Here is an 18,630-nt window from a genome sequence, read left to right as displayed (position 1 = left end):
ATGGTGGCATGTAAGGGTTAGGCTTGTGAAGGTTCATCAGGTTGTTCTTCTAATTTGTGTTCTTGTCATATAAGTTATCCTTCAAGATCTTTAAAATATATAGAATGCGGCTACAGTAGCACTGGTGAACTCTATGTTATATTCAATTTGTAAATAAATCACAATGTGCTCCGTTTGTCAGTCAGAAATTAATTTATGCCAATAAAAAGTTTAAAAAATGGACATAAAGTAACTATTATAACAGTTACTGAGTGCCAGTAATAAGAGTTGCTGGGTTCCAGTGGCTCATGACTGTAAACCTGGCTAGTCAAGGGGTTGAGATGTAGGGGATCATGGTTCAAAGCCAGTACAGTCAGAAAAGTTTGAGATGCTCCATCTCGTAAAAATAACTAGCAGCCGGGCACTGGTGGGTCATACTTGTATTCCTAGCTACTCGGGAAGCTGAGATCCTAGGATTGCTGTTTGAAGTCAGCCCAGCCAGGAAAGTCCATGAGATTCTTATCTCCAATTAACTAGTGAAATAAATCCAGATGTGGAGCTGTGGCTCAAATGGTAGAATGCTAGCCTTGAGCACAAAAGCTCAGGGAAAATGTCTAGGCCCTGAGTTTAAGCCCCATGACAGGTATACATACAACAAAAACCCAGCAAATAAAGCAAGACTGGAGGCATACCTCCAGTGGTGAAGGGCTAGCTGAGCAAATGTGAGGCCTTGAGTTCAAACCTGGGTAACACCAACTATATATAATTCACGGACCAAACACTGAACTCAAGAAATTGTGAATATAATCAATCCTCAATTTCTTAACTATGAGAAATGAAGAAACTTTGTAGTGAAACACATTGTCATTGCAGATGAGATTGAAGGAGACACAAAAGTCAGGATTCTAGAGCTTATACACAACCCCTGTACATCAGGTACTTTTTGTCAGATTACCTATGACTATGGAAATGGGAAATAATAGTAAATCTCTTGTAAGGCCTTGAAAAACTGGAAAGGATTCTTCCAAGTCCCAGCATGCAAACCATGTGGCAGGAAGCAGCCAGGGAACTTCCGGTTTAGGTGGGCGCTCCTGAAAGAAGGCAAAAACGAAGTAAGTAACAATTCAGAAAGGCAGCCACAAAATGCCCTTTCACCTGGTTTAAGGGAGCAATCAAGCTGTAATAACTCATTTTTCCCTAGGACAAGTAATAAGACGTGGTGCTACAGAAGGGTGTTGAGTCTCTCCTCCGGTGGACCTCTGCACAGAGGACGGTTGATGAAATATAATTGAATTATGAACCATAATGCCATAAGAAGGCCAAGGTTGTCTTCTCGGTCTGACATGCACAGAGACCAAAGCTCTCTTCCAGACTCTGGCACAGCATCTCACATCAGTCTGTGGAACTAGAGTTCTCTAGAAGGAAGGAGAGGCTGAGGAATGGAGCACGTCAGTACTGCGACAAGGGCAAGTCATCTCAGCTGAGACAGCACATATTTAATTACTATAGATATATTTAGAAGTCTCTAGTATGCCACCTGGCAAGATTACATACATATATGGTAAATAATTTTATAAGAGTGAGAAATAAGCTGAGCGCTGGTGGCTCATGCCTATAATCCTAGCTACACAGGAGGCTGAAATCTGAGGATCATGGTTCGAAGCCAGATCTGGCAGAAAAGTTCCTGTGAGACTCTTATCTCTAAATCTGGAAGTGGTGCTGTGGCTTAATTGGTAAAGTGCTAGCCATGAGCACAGAGAGGCTCAAGGACAGTGCCCAGGCCCTGAGTTCAAACCCCACAATTGACAGACAAAAAAAAAAAAAGAAAAAAAAAAAGAAAAAAAATAGTGAGACATAGCTGTGATTATAGACTAAGGACAATTCTTTGAAAATTCCCAGAATATTTGCCTCATGTTCTATACTAAAATTCAAAACAGATTCATTAGATACAAATAGCACATCCTGCTGGTGCCGGTGGCTCATGCCTATAATCCTAGCTACAAAGGAGACTGAGATCTCAGGATCAGAGTTCAAAGCCAGCCTGGGCAGGAAAGTCCATGAGACTCTTATCGCCAATAAACCATCAGAAAACCGGAAGTGGCACTGTGGCTCAAGTGGTAGAGTGCTAGCATTGAGCTGAAGAGCTGATGGACAGCACCCAGGCCCAGAGTTCAAGCCGCATGACTGACAAAAAACAAAACAAAACAAAAGAAACAACAAAAAACCAAAAACAAATCTCATCTCTTACAACTGACCTATTCACAGTATACAATCCAGGTAGGCCTAGTGGCTCACATTTATATTCCTAACTTCTTAGGAGGTAAAGATCAGGAGAATTACAGTTTGAGGCCAGCCAGATGAAAAATTTTCAAAACTCCATGTCAACAACACCATGACCACCACCAATATAAAAAAGATAGGTGCAGTAGTATGCACCTGTCACCCTAGTTTGTAGAAGTATAAATAGAAGGACTGTGGTCCAGGCTGACCTAACCAAAACACAACTACCATTTTCACAAATAATCAAAGCAAAAGGGCTTGGGTGTAGTTCAAGTTACCCCTTGCTTAAAAAGTATGAGGCCCTGGGTTCAAAACTTTAGACAACAAACACATATATAATCCAATGACTGTAAGTATATTAACAGTTATAGAGCTGAGTATACACACAAACCCCATCTATGTGCAGCTATTACCACAGTCCATTTTAGATCCTATATAAAAGATAACCAAAGCAATGGGTGCTGGAGGTATAGCTCAAGAGGTAGAGTGCCTGCATAGTCTTTTTTTTTTTTTGGTCGAGGGGCTTGAACCCTGGGCTTGGGCACTGTCCTTGCGCTCTTCAGCTCAAAGCAAATGCTCTACTGCTTGAGCCACAGCACCACTTCCAGTTTTCTATTTGTTAATTGGAGAAAAGAGTCTCAGGGACTTTTCTGCCCGGGCTGGCTTTGAACTGTGATCCTCAGATCTCAGCCTCCTGAGTAACTAGGATTACAGGGGTGAGCCACCGGCGCCCGGCTTGCATAGTCTTTTACTAGTGTTAATCATGCTGTCTCATGGATTATATATCTTTGGTCATGGAAATACTGAATAAATGTTGATATATCCAAAACCAAAACAAAAACTTCAGAAAAAAAAATTTTGAAGATGGTTGTTGGGTATTTTTAAATTTTGAGACTGATGGGTATTTAAAACACACTTTACATACATGATGGTATTTAAAACACATTTTAAAGTGATGGTGTTTAAAGCATATTTTAAACTTTTCAAAATATGCTGCTCATGAAAAGTAGCAGCTCATACTGGAATGGACAAGGGCTTTAGAACCTTAGAATCAAGCTGGGTGCTGGTGGCTCACGCTTGTAATACTAGCTACTCAGGAGGCTGAAATCTGAGGATCGCAGTTCAAAGCAAGCCCAGGCAGGAAAGGCTGGGAAACGCTTATCTCCAGTAAACCACCAGAAAACCACAAGTGGCACTGTGGCCCAAATGGTAGAGCGCTGGCCTTGAGCTGGAGAGCTAAGGGACAGTGCCCAGGCCCAGAGTTCAAGCTCCACAACCTCCCCCCCAAAACAAACAAACAAACAAACAAACAAAGGAACAACAACAACAAAAAATACCTTAGAATCAGACTCTTATCATACATTAGTGTGTTCTGGAAAGTTCTTTAGCTTCTCTGATTAGCTATACAAAAACATGCTTCATATTTGTCAGGTGGTCAACTTTGCATAAGATCTAGCTCACTGGTTAGTCATGCAGGTGAGGATACTGTTGGCTGGACACTGTGCTGCACTATAACCTGGGCTTCCCTCTCTGCAGCTCCCTCTCCAATGAGCCACACAGCCAAACTTACAACCTGCAGCTGCCACAGTCTCCATGGAGTGTGGGAAGGTGCTTCTCTACCTGGAACCACCTTAACCCTCTGAATGAGGAACAGTTACCTTTTCCATCCCTGAAGAACCACGCAGGAAGAAATTCCATTCGGCTTCGGTTACTGATCCGTGCTGACGCATGATGTCCACACAGAGCATAAAGCTGTAGATGAGCTTATGCTGTTCAAACAGTCCCCTGGAAACATTGATGTAGGCAGTCAGGAGAGTTTGTTCCAGGAGTATGTTCAGTCGCTGATGTAGGTCATCTGACTTCATTGAGGTTTCAATGGTTGTATTGAATAACTGTGAGAAAGAGAGAACAATATCTGTGAATTAAATCATTCTCTGTGAAGGAAAAAAAAAATCTCTGTTCCTTCTCTTCCTCCCTACCTCCACATTCAGCAAGCAAGATCGCAGCACGGGAGGTGAACACTGTCCTATGAGAACAATCTAGAACTCATTCCAAGTCGACACAAGTGATACTTATGTTCCCTCTCCCATTTACCAGAAATAGACTAATGCCAAACTCTGGACAATATTCAAAATGTGTCACTTGATAGAAGAAACTCTGAAAAATGGAGATGAGCTTACAGGACCATTTTTTTTTTCTCACATTGTCGGTTTATAGTTGATAACTTCTTCCTTTAAGAAGAGAGCTGTTAAAGACCAGGTAAGCTCTTGCATTTTCCTTAGTGTTTTCCTAAGGTCATTCTCAGGAAGTGGAAAAAAATATGCTAGAATTTGTCTTGAAATAAGAAAAGCTGACTTAAAAAAAAAATAACCTTGAGAGCAGTTTCTCCCCTAGTGGTGTCCCATATTATAAGGACACTGGAAAGGCAGCTGAGATGGTGTGGATGGATTAGAAATGGAAAGGTCAGATTAGGCCTACCCATTTCCTGAAACTTCCAAGTACCATCTAAGGCAGATCCCCAAATTCCTGAGGCCCCAGATGTGTGGGGAAGCTGAGGAGAGCCTGAACACACAAGTCTGCCCAGAAGTTACAGGGTAAGGGGATCATATAGCAGAGACTACTGCCAAGTTCAACCAGGGGAAGATGAGTCATGTGCCACAGCCTGAGGGACAAAGGTGAGAAGAAACTCTGGGGCTATCTGCCCAACTCCTAGGATCGAGACAGGCTCCGCATGGGAGATCAAAACAGACTGGAAGCTGGCAGCCAACTGAGGACAAAGGTAGATCAAGAACTGTGTTTTGTCTATGTCAGTGACTTACACTTGGAATCCTAGCTGTTCTGGAGGCTGAGATTGGGAGGACTGCATTTTATTTTTTTAAAATTTATTAATTTTTTATTGTGAAAATACTGTACAGAGGGGTTACAATGGGCAAGATAATGAGTACATTTCTTATCAAGCATTGTAGCCTCCTCCTTTGTTTACCCTTCCCATCCCTTCCCAGCCTCCCCCAGTCCCCCCCCCCCCCCCAATCCTCTCTGGGCTCCCCCTCCTCCCAGCCGCACCAAAGTTGTGAAGTTCATTTTCGACATAACGACTTGTACATCTCATTGTTGCAATGGGTCCACCTGTATCCCTATTTAAACGATTTGTTTTTCCCCTTCCCCTCCACAAATTATACCCACATCAAATACAGTGAAAGCAGGGATTATACTTTGGGTGAGGGACATACAAAGCAACAAAGAAATCATCTTATAAATGTGTTAGAAAACAATTGCATGAAAGAAAAAAAAAACATTTGAATATATATCTTATTAAAGCCAGCTCAGGTGTCCTGCTGCTAAGTCAACAAGGAGTGAAAATACCCTGTTCGCCAGAGATTCGATCAAACTCAACTGTGAGTATAAGATAAGGTAAAGAGACAGAAATAAAGCCAGAGAGTCTCACAATCATGGGAGGAACAAAGGAAAGCATTTCCTTTTTCTTTTTCCTTCCTTCTTTCTATCCTTTTTTTTTTTTTTTTTTTTTTGTACTGATCTTGGAGCTTGACCTCAGAGTCTAGGCACTCTCCTAAACTTCTTTACTTCTGACTTTTTTTTTTTCTGGATAGCTTATTGGAGATAAAAGTCTCATGGACTGCTTCGAACCACAAGCCTCAGATCTCAGCCTCCTGAGTACTAGGATTACGGGTGTGAGCCATTGATGCCAGCAGAGGTTTTTCTTAAAGCCAGTGGGAAAGAGGAGAAAGACTGTTGTATAAACATTCTGGGAAAAAAAATAAAAGACATGAGAAGTGAGCTTGGTTGGAGTTGGTGCTGTTAGTAACTAACACAGACAACACTAACACAGACAACACTAACAGCAGAAAGGAAATGGGACCACTGCAGAGAAAGCATAGATAAGTGGAGGAGCGCTGTGACTCGTAGAACAAAAGACAGACAGGCAAGAAGGAAAACACACAAATTAGTTGAGGAAACCAAGAGAAAATGTGGTTTGCAAAGCAGCTTTCCTCTCTTCCTCTCCAGTGTGCTGTGCATACTGGGTATTGGAATCTTTAGGAGACATAATGATCGCTCTTCTTCCATATTGAGGATTGAACCCAGGTTCTTATGCTTGTTTGAATCATGCTTCCAGTCCATTTGCTTCTCAGGTTTTTTTTTTTTGGGGGGGGTAGGGTGGGATGGGGGAGAGATAGGGTCTCATTCCCAGGCTGGCCTTCCACCTTGATCCTCCTACCTCTGTCTCTCCAGTGGCTGAGACTGCAGGTGTGCACCATCATTCCTGATGAGGCCATACTTGAAGCATGCCTCTGCCCTCCAGGAAAGCTCTACCCGATAACCCAATTTGATCTCATGGCTGTTCTGTAGCAGGAATGCTTCAACAGGATTTATAGGGAAGCCACAAAGATGGATCTCACCACCACCACCACCACCACCACCACCACCATTGCACTTACCTGTTTAAAGTATTTTAATGAATACTGATACATAGGATCTATTTCTGAAAGGCTTGCAATGACAAAGTACATCACAGAGCCTTGAGTGGCTACTGGGCGATACTTCTCCCGGGCCACATTGATCATCTGCTCAGTGGCCTCTGCTTCTTTCAGCCTGATTTTAATGGCACCAGAAGTGATCTGCATAGACATACAATAAATTCTCAGGGGTTTGTTTCAGAAAATACTGAGGACTTTTGAAGTCAGTTCTAGGAAAGAAATCAGACAGAATGACTTGGTGATTTTAATAAGGGGGTTCCAGAGCGATGCTGAGTCTCAGGACTTCCTCTGACTGAGCTGGCCCTCCCTCTTTCTGGAGTTCTGGCAAAGGGGAATGGGAAATTTAAGAAGCCCTGAAAAGGGCTGGGAAGGTAGCTCAGTGGTAGAGTTGCATGCCTTGCAAGCATGAGGCCCTGGGTTTGATTCCTCAGCACCACATAAACAGAAAAAATGCCGGAAGTGGCGCTGTGGCTCCAGTGGTAGAGCGCTAGCCTTGAGCTGAAGAGCTGAGGGACAGCACCCAGGCCCAGAGTTCAGGCCCCATGACCGGACCCAAAAAAAAAAAAAAAAGAAGCCCTGAAAAGACTAGATCAGGATTTCTCTAATATGCCTATCTGAATTACTCCAAAACAGAAACATTAAGACAGCACTACCCAATGGATCTCTTAGGATTTCTCTAATATGCCTATCTGAATTACTCCAAAACAGAAACATTAAGACAGCACTACCCAATGGATCTCTTAACTTTTTCATGAGCAGTGCAGACATGTGTAAAGAAAGAAGGGACACCCAGGGAATGCCTAAAAGCGGGGCAAAGAAACATTGGAAGGAAATGATCCTATAATCCACCCTGGATGGAAAAGATAGTTTAATATAAGTATTCTTTTTCTGGCATTGCCAGGTGTAGACATAAGGAAACACCTTACAGTGGAGGGAGAAGCTGATGTTTGTGAAGGGCTATGGAACTAAAGTGAGGAGCTGTTTCCAAGGTCTTCTGTTGTTCTTTTGTTTTTCTTTGTGGCTCTGGGAAGGCTTTTGGCTTTCTAAGATTCTCTTTTCTATGTCTCATAGTCTCTCTATTACTGTCTGCTCCTGTTTCCTCCCTCCCCTGCTGCTTTTCAACATAGATATTCCTGGGTTGGGAGTTCCTTTTCTCCAGAAAGGCGTTAGTGCAGAACCACAAAAGTCATTATGGGATCAGCCTGTCTGTATTGGCTGGATGGAAGGAGAGCTGATGGGATCCATCAGACTTCTGTCTAGATCAGTGCTTACCAATAGAAACCCAATGGCAGCCACATAGAAGCCTCAAATTTCCCAGTTTATGAAAAATAAAATAAAACAAGTAAAATTAGTTTAAACAATGTTTTGTTTAACTTAACATAACCAAAATCAATGTGCATCAATAACAATAAAGATTACAAGTTTAATACAAGTATTTGAAATCTGGTGGTTATTTATTTATTTATTTATTTTGGGTCTGGTCATGGGGCCTGAACTCTGGGCCTGGGTGCTGTCCCTCAGCTCTTCAGCTCAAGGCTAGCGCTCTACCACTTGAGCCACAGCGCCACTTCCAGCTTTTTTTTTTCCCTCTGCTTATGTGGTGCTGAGGAATCGAACCCAGGACCTCATGCATGCACGGCAAGCGCTCTACCACTGAGCCACCTTCCCAGCCCCTTGTGTGTTATTTTATACTAGCAGCACATCTTAGTTCAGAAGCCAGGTCCTGAGTGGTCAATGGCTACATTTGCTTAGCCACACTGAAGGGTTTAAATCTAATCTGTTGACTCTACCCAATAGGAAAAGGAGGGGAAGGATTTAATATAGAAGTTGTGTCTAGGAATCAGAAGACTCAAACTCTCCCCTGTATTTAGGCACCAAGGGGAAATAAATGGTAGAGTTGGGGGAAATCTTTAATCCTGGACACAGCCAAAGCTTTCATGGAAATAGAAAAGGGAAGTCAATATGGCACCAGTTGGGTCATGGAGGCCCAATAACAAATATTTCCTTATTCCCTAGGAAGCCTGAGGCTTTGATAATGCAGAATTGGGAAAGTGGAGCCGTCTCTTCTTCTTTTTCTTTTTTTGCCAGAGAACACTGGAACTCTTATGCTTCAGCTGGGTTTGGTAACTACAATCTGGCTTTAGCAGTGTTCAGAGAATATAGGACTTGTTTTAAAATAAGAAACTTGCAAGTTGAAGGGAGTATAAGCTGCAATCAGGAGTAAGAAGAAATGATTCCACTTGCCTTTGATTCTTGGAGGGTATCAATAAGTTCCTCATTGTCTAGAATATTTCCTTCAGACTGAAAGAGCATTCTCAGAATTTTATCTTCAATAGCTTTCAGCTGGTTTTTGTCACTGTTGATCCTTACAATGAGCTGAATTCTTTGTTCTTCCAAGTCAGGTTTTTCAAGTCGCACTACATCACTAGAACCAAAGTTGGGAGACCTGAATTATCCTTTGTCAGTGACCTAAAGTTATTTTTATGTCTCTTTCTATGTTTGTAATTGTTCTTATTTAGAGAGCTATTAAGATAGCTAGTCATGCCACTAGCCAAATCTGAATGCTCAATTTGTCTCTTCTACTGTCAGCTCTGATTCTTTTTTTTTTTTAATTTTATTTTATTTTATTTGAGAACATACTGTACAGAGGGGTTACAATTACATGGGCAGGATAATGCATACATTTCTTACCAAGCATTGCAGCCTCTGTCAGCTCTGATTCTTAGTCCTATTTTTCAGAGATCTGTGCCTGCCATCATTATGACAGCCTTTACTAACTCTCAAGAAACTTGCTTCTGGCTCTCTAACATTTGATCTCTCTCTCTAATTAGCTTGAGCCAAGCTGAAAATGCTGCCTACATTATTCTTTTTTATATTGATGTGGAAGACTGAAAAAACCCCACCACTTTTATGAAACACCCCTTTTAAGCTTTAAAGTATGCAGCATTATTTACTATAGCTAAGATATGGAACCAACCCAGATGCCCCTCAGTAGATGAATGGATCAAGAAAATGTGGTACATATACACAATGGAATTCTATGCCTCCATCAGAAAGAATGACATTGCCCCATTTGTTAGGAAATGGAAAGGCTTGGAAAAAATTATATTAAGTGAAGTAAGCCAGGCCCAAAGAAACATAGGTCCCATGGTTTCCCTTATTTGCAATATTTAGAATATGTCTGAGTCAAACAGAAAAGGTCAGATAAGGTGATGTTAGGGAAATGAACCCTAAGATATGTATTCAAATGTTTTTTTTTCTTTCATGCAATTGTTTCTAAGATCATTTCTAAGATCATTTCTTTGTTGCTTTGTATGTCCTTCCCCCACAGTATAACCCCTGCTTTCACTGTATATGATGTGGGTATAATTTGTGGAGGGGAAGGGGAAAAACAAATCATTTAAATAGGGATACAGGTGGACCCATTGCAACAATGAGAAGTATAAGTCATTATGTCAAAAACGAACTTTACAACTTTGGTGGGGGGGCGGGGATGATTGGGTGGGGGGGGAGGATGGGAAGGGATGGGAAGGGGAAACAAAGGAGGAGGCTACAATGCTTGATAAGAAATGTACTCATTTCTTGCCCATGTAATTGTAACCCCTCTGTACAGTATTTTCACAATAAAAAAATAAACATTAAAAAAAGAAGAAATCCTGTAAAAAATATAGTTATTATTACTTGTATACATAATACATGTATCTGTTCTTATAAAAAAAGAAAAAAATATGAAGTCAGAGTTTCTTTTCCTCAGGAAACCTTTCCATCTCAAAAGCTAAAGTCTTCCTAGTGGTGATCACTGTGTTTGACCAACGTACATCCTTCTAAAGCACTTTCTCTGAATGTGTATTTACATGTACATAGACATGGAATAAACTTCACGATATAACAATAAGTAAAAAAAAGAGCAAAACAGTAGGCTGTCTGAGTGGATTAAGGGAAGTCCTTGAAACAGAATAGGGTCTAGTGCCACACTAAAAGGACTGAGAGTTTTGGTCTCAGTGTCTAGGAGGCAGGGGGCTGAACTCTGGTGTTTAGAATGGTGAGGGCTTTCAAGAGCAGAACAGGGCAAATGAACAAGATGATAGTGTCTCAGGATCCAGGTGGACTGAGCTGCCCTCTCCACAGAATACAGGCCACCGAGTCTCCTTTCAGAGCCATCAGTCATGCAGAAGAGCAGGAAGATTCTGCACCTCCCCTCTCCCCCACATGCTGGTCTCAACATTGCCCTTCTCCTTGGGCACTTTTTGTCCAGGCAGTTTAGTGACATAGGTAAGTTTAGCTATTCACAGAAATAAAAGGTATGCCAAATATTCAGCCATGTTTTTAGAATACATCAATAAAAGGCTTTAAAATTCCCTTTAATTGGAAAGAAATTAATGTGGCTTAACTTAAGTTAGCAGCTGGAAGAATTCCTAAAAGAAACAAGGAAAATAGGTCTTAGTTCAGTGGTAACGGATATAAACTGGGATGATCTTGACTTGAACATAAAGTGCACTTTTAAATAACATGAACTCAAATTATGTTTTTGAAGTTAATATACACATGTTGGTCAAATATGGTCATGTGCTGCATAGTGACATTTCTGTCAATAATGAACTGCATTTGTAAGATTTGTAAGATTATGTCCCATACTAATGTACTGATGTACTATCTTTCTATAAATACTCTTTATGATTTTCCATGACAACACATTTCTCAAGATGTATCCTTAATGTTAAGTGATACATGTTTATTTAAATATCTATCTATCTATCTATCTATCTATCTAATTAGTTACCATTGAGCTATCTCATTGGTTTTAACCATAGTAACATTAGTTTTTTTTATTCTTTTTCTTTTTTTCTCAAAGTTGGTGTTCTACTACTTGAGCAATATTTCTGTCTGGGCAGGCTTCAAATTGTGTTCTTCAGATCTCAGCCTCCAGAGTAGATAGGATTATAGGCATGAGCTTCAGTGCCTAGTACAACATTAGTATTTTAAGAAAAATTTAAAAACTTTTGCTCTTGAACCTCTTGCTAATTCTGACCACTAATATTAATAATTCATAATTCCATGTTTTGAAAAATCAGAATTTAATCACATCCAGAATATACCAAGGGAAGATGTTTACTTTTTTGAAGTGGACCATTGTAGACATAATTAACTATTCTAATGAAATATCTAGAGACCAGTGAACCCAGGGAGAGTAAATTTGGAGTTGCTGTTTCTTCACAGATGGGAAACAGTGAGTTTATAGCAATAACAGAATGATGGACTTCATTCACTAGCTGGCAACCAGAGGGACAAAGTGGAATTTAAATAAGTCTCTGACCTCTTTGAGATGACTCTAGGCCAGCTCAATGGCTGTGAGCAACTGTAACAATGGTGAAGAGCTTGGCCATTTACTATTTTTTAATATATAGTTTTTATTGTAAAGATACTGTACAGAGGGGTTACAGTTATATGAGTAAAGTAATGAGTACATTTTCTATTGAGCCTTATTACCCTTCCTTTGTTTTTCCCTACCATCCCTCCCCTTCTCACCTCCTCAACTCTTTCCCACCCCTCGAAAAGTTGTAAAGTTCATTTTCAACATACTGCCTTGTACGTCTCATTGCTACAATGGGTCAACCTGTATCCTTATTTCAGCATTTTGTTATTTCCCTTCCCCTCCCCAAATTAGAAAAATGTATATACGAGATGCAGGGCACCAGAATCAAATACAGTGAAAACAGGGGTTATACAATGGGGGTAGAACATACAAAAGGAACAAAAAAAATTCACACAGTACATTATATCTTATAAGTACATTAAAAACAACAGCAAGAAAGATAAAACCTCTTGTGTCCTATCTTGGGGTTCATTTCACTTACATCATCTTATATGGTCATATGTACATAGCTTTGGACCTTTTCTGCTAGACATATATTAGTTATTGCAAATAAGGGAAACCATGGTACCTATGTTTCTTTGGGCTGGCTTACTTCACTTAATATAATTTTTTCCACATCTTTTCATTTGCTAACAAATGGGGCAGTGTCATTTTTTCTGATGGAGCATAGAATTCCATTGTGTGTTTGTGTGTGTGTGTGTGTGTGTGTGTGTGTGTGTATACACACACACATATATATACACACACATATACATATATATATATATATATATATATATATATATATATATATATATATATATCACATTTTCTTGATCCATTCATCTACTGAGGGGCATCCGGGTTGGTTCCATATCTTAGCTATGGTGAATAATGCTGCAATAAACATAGTCGTGCTGGTAGCTTTAGTGTGGTCTTGTTTGTAAACATTTGGGTGAATGCCCAAAAGTGGGATTGCTGGGTCATAGGGGAGCTCTATGTGGAGTCTTTTGAGGAACCTCCATACTGCTTTCCAAAGTGGTTGAACAAGTTTACATTCCTACCAACAATGCAGTAGAGTTCCCTTTGGTCATATCCCCTCCAGCATCTGTTATTAGATTTCTTGATTGTAGTCATTCTAACTAGGGTGAAGTAGTATCTCAATGTTGTTTTGATTTGTATTTCTTTTATGGCTAGAGAAGTTGAGCATCTATTCATGTGTCTATTGGCCATTCTTACTTCCTCTTCAGAGAAGTATCTCTTTAAGTCTTTAGCCCACTTATTAATTGGGCAGTTGTTTCTTTGAGGATTTGTTGTTGGGGGATATAATTTTTTGAGTTCTAAGTATAATTTAGATATGAGACCCAAGACAAGGATGTCCACTCTCTCCACTTCTCTTCAATTTAGTATTAGAATGCCTAGCAAGAGCAATAGAACAAGATGCAAACATAAAGGGGATCCAAATAAGGAAAGATGAAGTAAAACTCTCCCTCCTTGCAATTGACATGATCTTGTATTTAAAGAGCCCCATGGACTCCATTCCCAAGTTACTTGAGCTGATTCAAAGTAGCAGGATACAAAATCAACCCTCAAAAATCAATGGCTTTCCTGTATGCCAATAATGAGAAGCTCGTGGCTATAATCAGGAAAGCAACTCTTTGTGTAATAGCCCCACAAAAAATAAAATGCCTAGGAGTTAACTTAACTAAAGAAGTGAAATACCTTTATGATGAAAACTTTAAAATCCTGAAAAAAGAAATTAAAGCAGAACTAAGGAAGTGGAAAAACCTGCCATGCTCTTGGATTGGGAGGATTAACATCGTGAAAATGGCAATACTGCCAAAGGCTCTCTACAAATTCAATGCGATACCTATCAATATCCCAATATCTCATTCTTCAAGGAAATAGAAAAAGCAATCCAAAAATTCACATGGAACAATAAAAGAGCCAAATAGCAAAAACAATCCTTAGCAGAAATTGGCCATTTACTTTTTTATTAACGTTTTTTTTTCAATCCTTGGGATTGACCGCAAGGCCTTGTACTTGCTAGGTAAACACTCTACCACTTGATTCATGATTTCCTTTTCCACCTTTAAAGAAGTTTGTTTCTGAGATCCGGTCACATTAACTTTTCCTAAGCTGGCCTTGACCTCCCAATCTTCTGTTTTTTTTCTTTTCTTTGTCAGTCATGGGGCTTGAACTCTGGACCTGGGCGCTATCCCTCAGCTCTTCAGCTCAAGGTGAGTGCTCTACCACTTGAGCCACAGCTCTACTTCTGGTTTTCTAGTGGTTTATTGGAGATAAGAGTCTCACAGACTTTCCTGCCTGGGCTGGCTTTGAGCCATGATCCTCAGATCTCAGCCTCCTCAGTAGCTAGGATTACAGGAGTGAGCCACCGGTGCCTGGCAATCTACTGCTTCTTGAGTAGTCATTTACTATTTGCTTGGGTTGAGTTATGTGGGATGCTTTTACACACTAATGTTTTTTCTTTGTCAAACTTCTAAGCAATTGCCTTCTTGTTTCCATTCCCTTCCCTCCCACTTCTTTTTTTTTTTTTTTTTTTTTTACCTTAACAATTGGTCCTCCAGACCTGATTTTGTTACAGTGAAATTGATGATGGTAACTTTAATGCATACCTGGAAGAGAAGTATAGAAATGCTTAAGTGCACATTGATAAAAAAAAGTAGTGCTTTCTTTATTGGAACATGGCTCATCATTATCCAGAGACTGTATTGCAGTCTGACTGTGCATGCACTTCAACACTCTAAGCATGATGTGCCTTTCGAATTCTATAAGACTTCCGTGGCACAGTACCATGAGGCAGGGGCCTTGGTCTGCTTTGTCTGGGTGAGCCAGGGCCTGAGTTCCAACTAGACAGTGAGGAGAGGGTGACTGGTGACTACAGGGGCAAGGGGGTCCTACACAGAAGGAAGAAGGAGAAAGGCAGACGTCGTTAACTCCTTTCCCCATCGGGAGAGCCACTACACTTCAGAGATCCATGGCACACAATAATCTGACTGGCAGCCCATACCTCAGGCAGATAATGGGGATTTGACATCTTGGTGGTCATATAGAACCGGAAGTTCTTATCGTAATCAATGTCTGAGTCTCCAAGACGAATGAGTAGTCGCCCACCACTGATGAACGTTTGTTTCAAAAGAACGGGTTCTAGAGCTGGATCCAGGGTTTCTCTGAGCTTCAAAACGGAAACAAAACAAAACAATGAAAACAACGAAGAATTAAAATGCATAGCATAAAACTCAAAATTCCTTAAAAGGCCTCAAAATTTACTTTAAGCATTTTTTAAAACCACATTTTATCTAGATATCTATGTGTCTATCTCAATGTCTTCATACTACTTCCAACAGTGTGTATTTGCCAATGATTATATTACCAACAACCTAAGGACATAAGAACAGATGAAGCAAGTGCATTTATTTAGACTAATCCTGTACACTATTCACCCCTATAGGAAATAGGCTAAGAAAGGACTGGCTAGGGAGCATTGCTACCCCTCAATAGTACCCGTACAAGTCAGGGCCTGTCTATTTTATGGTTATTCTAAGGGACTGGCAAACTATATCTTGAAAACAAACTTCTGAGCTGGGAGTTAAAAAAAACTGCTTTAAAGGATTATAGAAACAACCCCCCCAGCTAAATAATATTAAAATAATATGAAAATAATATGAAGAAATATCTGCACAAAAGTTTAAAACAACCAATTTTCTAATGTTTAAGGCTCACAATGAGCCCTATGAATTAGCAGTGTCAGAAAACTTACAATGACCCTGTTAACACCAAGACGGTGCCTGAAAATGAAAAATTCATTAACAAACAAAGTACTTCTTATATGAGAATGTACTATTATATAAAGAGCAAATCAATGGCCAGCTTATTTCTGTTGAGGTGAAATCTCATGTACTTTTACTGTTCAGCTGGCCCAGAACTGTAATCCTCCCAATCTTAGCCTCCTACGTAGCTTAAGAAGATTGGTATATACCACTGCACCCAGGTATGGACTGAAAAAGGGTCTGGCCCTGAACTTCTATCCTCCCATTTTCTGCCTCTCAAGTAGCTAGGATTACAGATGTGAGCCATTGGTACCAGGCTTGATTGATGCCACTTGTATTGTGCAGTTGTGGTCTGTGTAGAATTCCAGATGTGATCTGAGAACTTGGGAACTAGAGTAAGAAAAGAAAGTGAAAGGCAAACCTCTTCTAGTAAGACAGGTAAACCAAGTCGGATGGAATTTTCAAGTAATCGCAAGAAATTATTATCTGTAAGTTTAATGATCTTTAACCCATTTTTGCTTTCCTTGTTCCTTATCCAGCGATTGGCCTGTATAAGAGAGCACAGGGGACATTTTATCAAAAAGTTTAGAAGTTTTGTGCAATCAAGAAGCACACTGGAGACTTAAAATATGACAAAATAAAACGATCTCTTATTCAATACAACCATTTAAGTTTAATGTTTAGAAAGAGTCCTCCTTTAGTTCAACTTTAAAACAAATAAAGAAAAGGGTCACCTGGAAAAAGTCCATGCTTCTGGCATTCAAGGTTGTCTCTCGAGCATTCACAATGGCTCCCCTTTCCAGTTCCTACTTAGTTTAATCTGATACATGGACTTAGGGGAACAGATGAGAGTGTAAATTCCAAGCAAGCTCACCCTAAATTCTATCATATGAGGACTTCCCTTTGACTCTTTAGGAGCAAGGACTCTGTAAGGATGAATTTCTGTCAATTTTTCCTGAATAGCAGCAAATAAATGGTCGGCCCCCTAAACAAACCAATCAAAAATCAACACTTAAATATGTTTTTTCTTGCCAGGTGCCAGTGGCTCATGTCTGTAATTCTAACTACTCAGGAGGCTGAGATCTGAAGATCATGATTCAAAGCCAGCTGGGCAAAAACGTCTGTGAGACTGATCTCCAATTAATTACCCCACAAAAAAGCCAGAAATGGAGCTGTGGCTCAGGTGGTAGAATGCTAGCCATGAGCACAAAAGCTTAGGGACAGCACCCAGTCCTTGAGTTCAAACTCTAAGACAAGCACACAACAAACAAACAAACAAGTTCTTTCCTATTTCCTGTATCCACAAATTGAGAGACTTCGACTAGTTGGCTTCTAAACTCTTTCTCTCTAGGTCTAAATTTCCATAATGTTACAAAGATAAATCTTGCAATTCATGAGAGACAGACCAATGTTAAGCAGGTTGAATTGGCTGCTCATCACAAGCATTTGTTACCTACCTGATCCTGGGGGTCAATCATCAGCGGCCATCGTCTCCCTTGAGTAACCAAAATGCCATTTTCTGTTGATGTCACATCGCGAGGCAGTCCATCCGTGTTCCATTGCCTTATTTCATAGGGATCTCCAAGGATGTTAATGAGACTGAAGGAAGGGTCAATTGGGATCTGCAGTTCCTGGCAGTACTCAATCCAGCATTCTATAAGCTATACAAAGAGGGAAGCTTGTGTGTATATAGTGAGGAAACACTCAGTAAGTGAGGGCCTACACTAAGTGGTATGCAGGAAAAAGCCAGTTGCTAGAAGAACTGGATTGTACCAGTCTCTGCAGGTTCTTGCCATCAAAGAATAAGGTATAAAAGTCAATTAAAAATCTGGAGACCTGGTGCTAGAACTATGCCATTAACTAAGACTTTGGGTATGTCACTCCCTTGTCTGAACTTCAGCTTCTTCATGTGAAAAGACCCGGCTGTCACAGTGATTTTCAAACCTAGGTGTAGTGCCCCTTTTGGGAGGGCCTTGGGAACATGTGGAGAAGTCTGGGGTTATTATGCTACTAGAAATCAGTAGTTGGAAAGAGGGAGATTAGCTTCTTGTTTCCTTCCTGGAAAAGTACAGTCATTCAGAGCACTGTCTGCCCCACTCCCTGCCCCAGTGAGAAACATGGCTGAACTGGACTGGAGCTCTTGTAGAGTCTTGATGAACCTATCAGCAGGTTTTATAACTCAAGGATGCAGGCAAGAACGTTTCAGGAAGTCATTTTATCAAAGCAACTATTCAACCCTTTCCCATTATTTAGTTCCCCGGAGAGTGTATATAGATGGGAACTTCTATTTTCTGATAGAAGAAAAGTTTTGGGGTGGGAGGTATAGCTCAGTTGATAGAGTGCTAGCCAATAAGCAAAAGCATCAGGTACTGAATTAATGTTCCAGTGTCGAACCAAAAAAAAAAAAGAAGAAACTTTTTTTTGTTTTAAAGATAGATATAGTAGTTGGGAGTGTGGCTCAGGGGTAGAGTGCTTGCCTAGTATGCATGAAACTCTGGGCTTGGTTCCTCAGTACCACATAAACAGAAAAAGCTGGAAATGGCTCTGTGACTCATGTAGTAGAATGCTAGCCTTGAACAAAAGAAGCTCAGAGACAGTACCCAGGTCCTGAGTTCAAGCCCCAACACTTCCCTCCCCCCCAGAAAAAAAAGCTATCGTGAGGGAAAAACTGGCAGGACGCAAGGGAAATGGTGACATTGTTAAAAAATAATTGTATTCTTTACCTAACTTATGT

At 40.4% G+C, this 18,630-nt stretch overlaps 1 protein-coding gene across 1 annotated transcript in view; it reads right to left on the bottom strand.

The window, feature by feature from the left end:
- Dnah6 (dynein axonemal heavy chain 6) overlaps nt 1-18,630 on the bottom strand; it is a 193,005-nt gene that overhangs the window by 28,100 nt on the left and 146,275 nt on the right. Inside the window, exons 55-62 of the mRNA XM_042690457.1 lie at nt 17,354-17,557; nt 16,318-16,443; nt 15,137-15,301; nt 14,674-14,741; nt 8,997-9,177; nt 6,714-6,893; nt 3,918-4,151; nt 935-1,070 (exon numbers count right to left, since the gene is read on the bottom strand). Coding sequence (XP_042546391.1) covers nt 935-1,070; nt 3,918-4,151; nt 6,714-6,893; nt 8,997-9,177; nt 14,674-14,741; nt 15,137-15,301; nt 16,318-16,443; nt 17,354-17,557 — 1,294 coding nt within the window. The remainder of the gene's footprint in view (nt 1-934; nt 1,071-3,917; nt 4,152-6,713; nt 6,894-8,996; nt 9,178-14,673; nt 14,742-15,136; nt 15,302-16,317; nt 16,444-17,353; nt 17,558-18,630) is intronic.

Source organism: Dipodomys spectabilis, unplaced genomic scaffold (assembly GCF_019054845.1).
Source record: "Dipodomys spectabilis isolate Male_0828 unplaced genomic scaffold, ASM1905484v1 ptg000137l, whole genome shotgun sequence".
Lineage (NCBI taxonomy): Eukaryota > Metazoa > Chordata > Mammalia > Rodentia > Heteromyidae > Dipodomys > Dipodomys spectabilis.
This window is presented reverse-complemented; position numbering and strand designations above follow the sequence as displayed.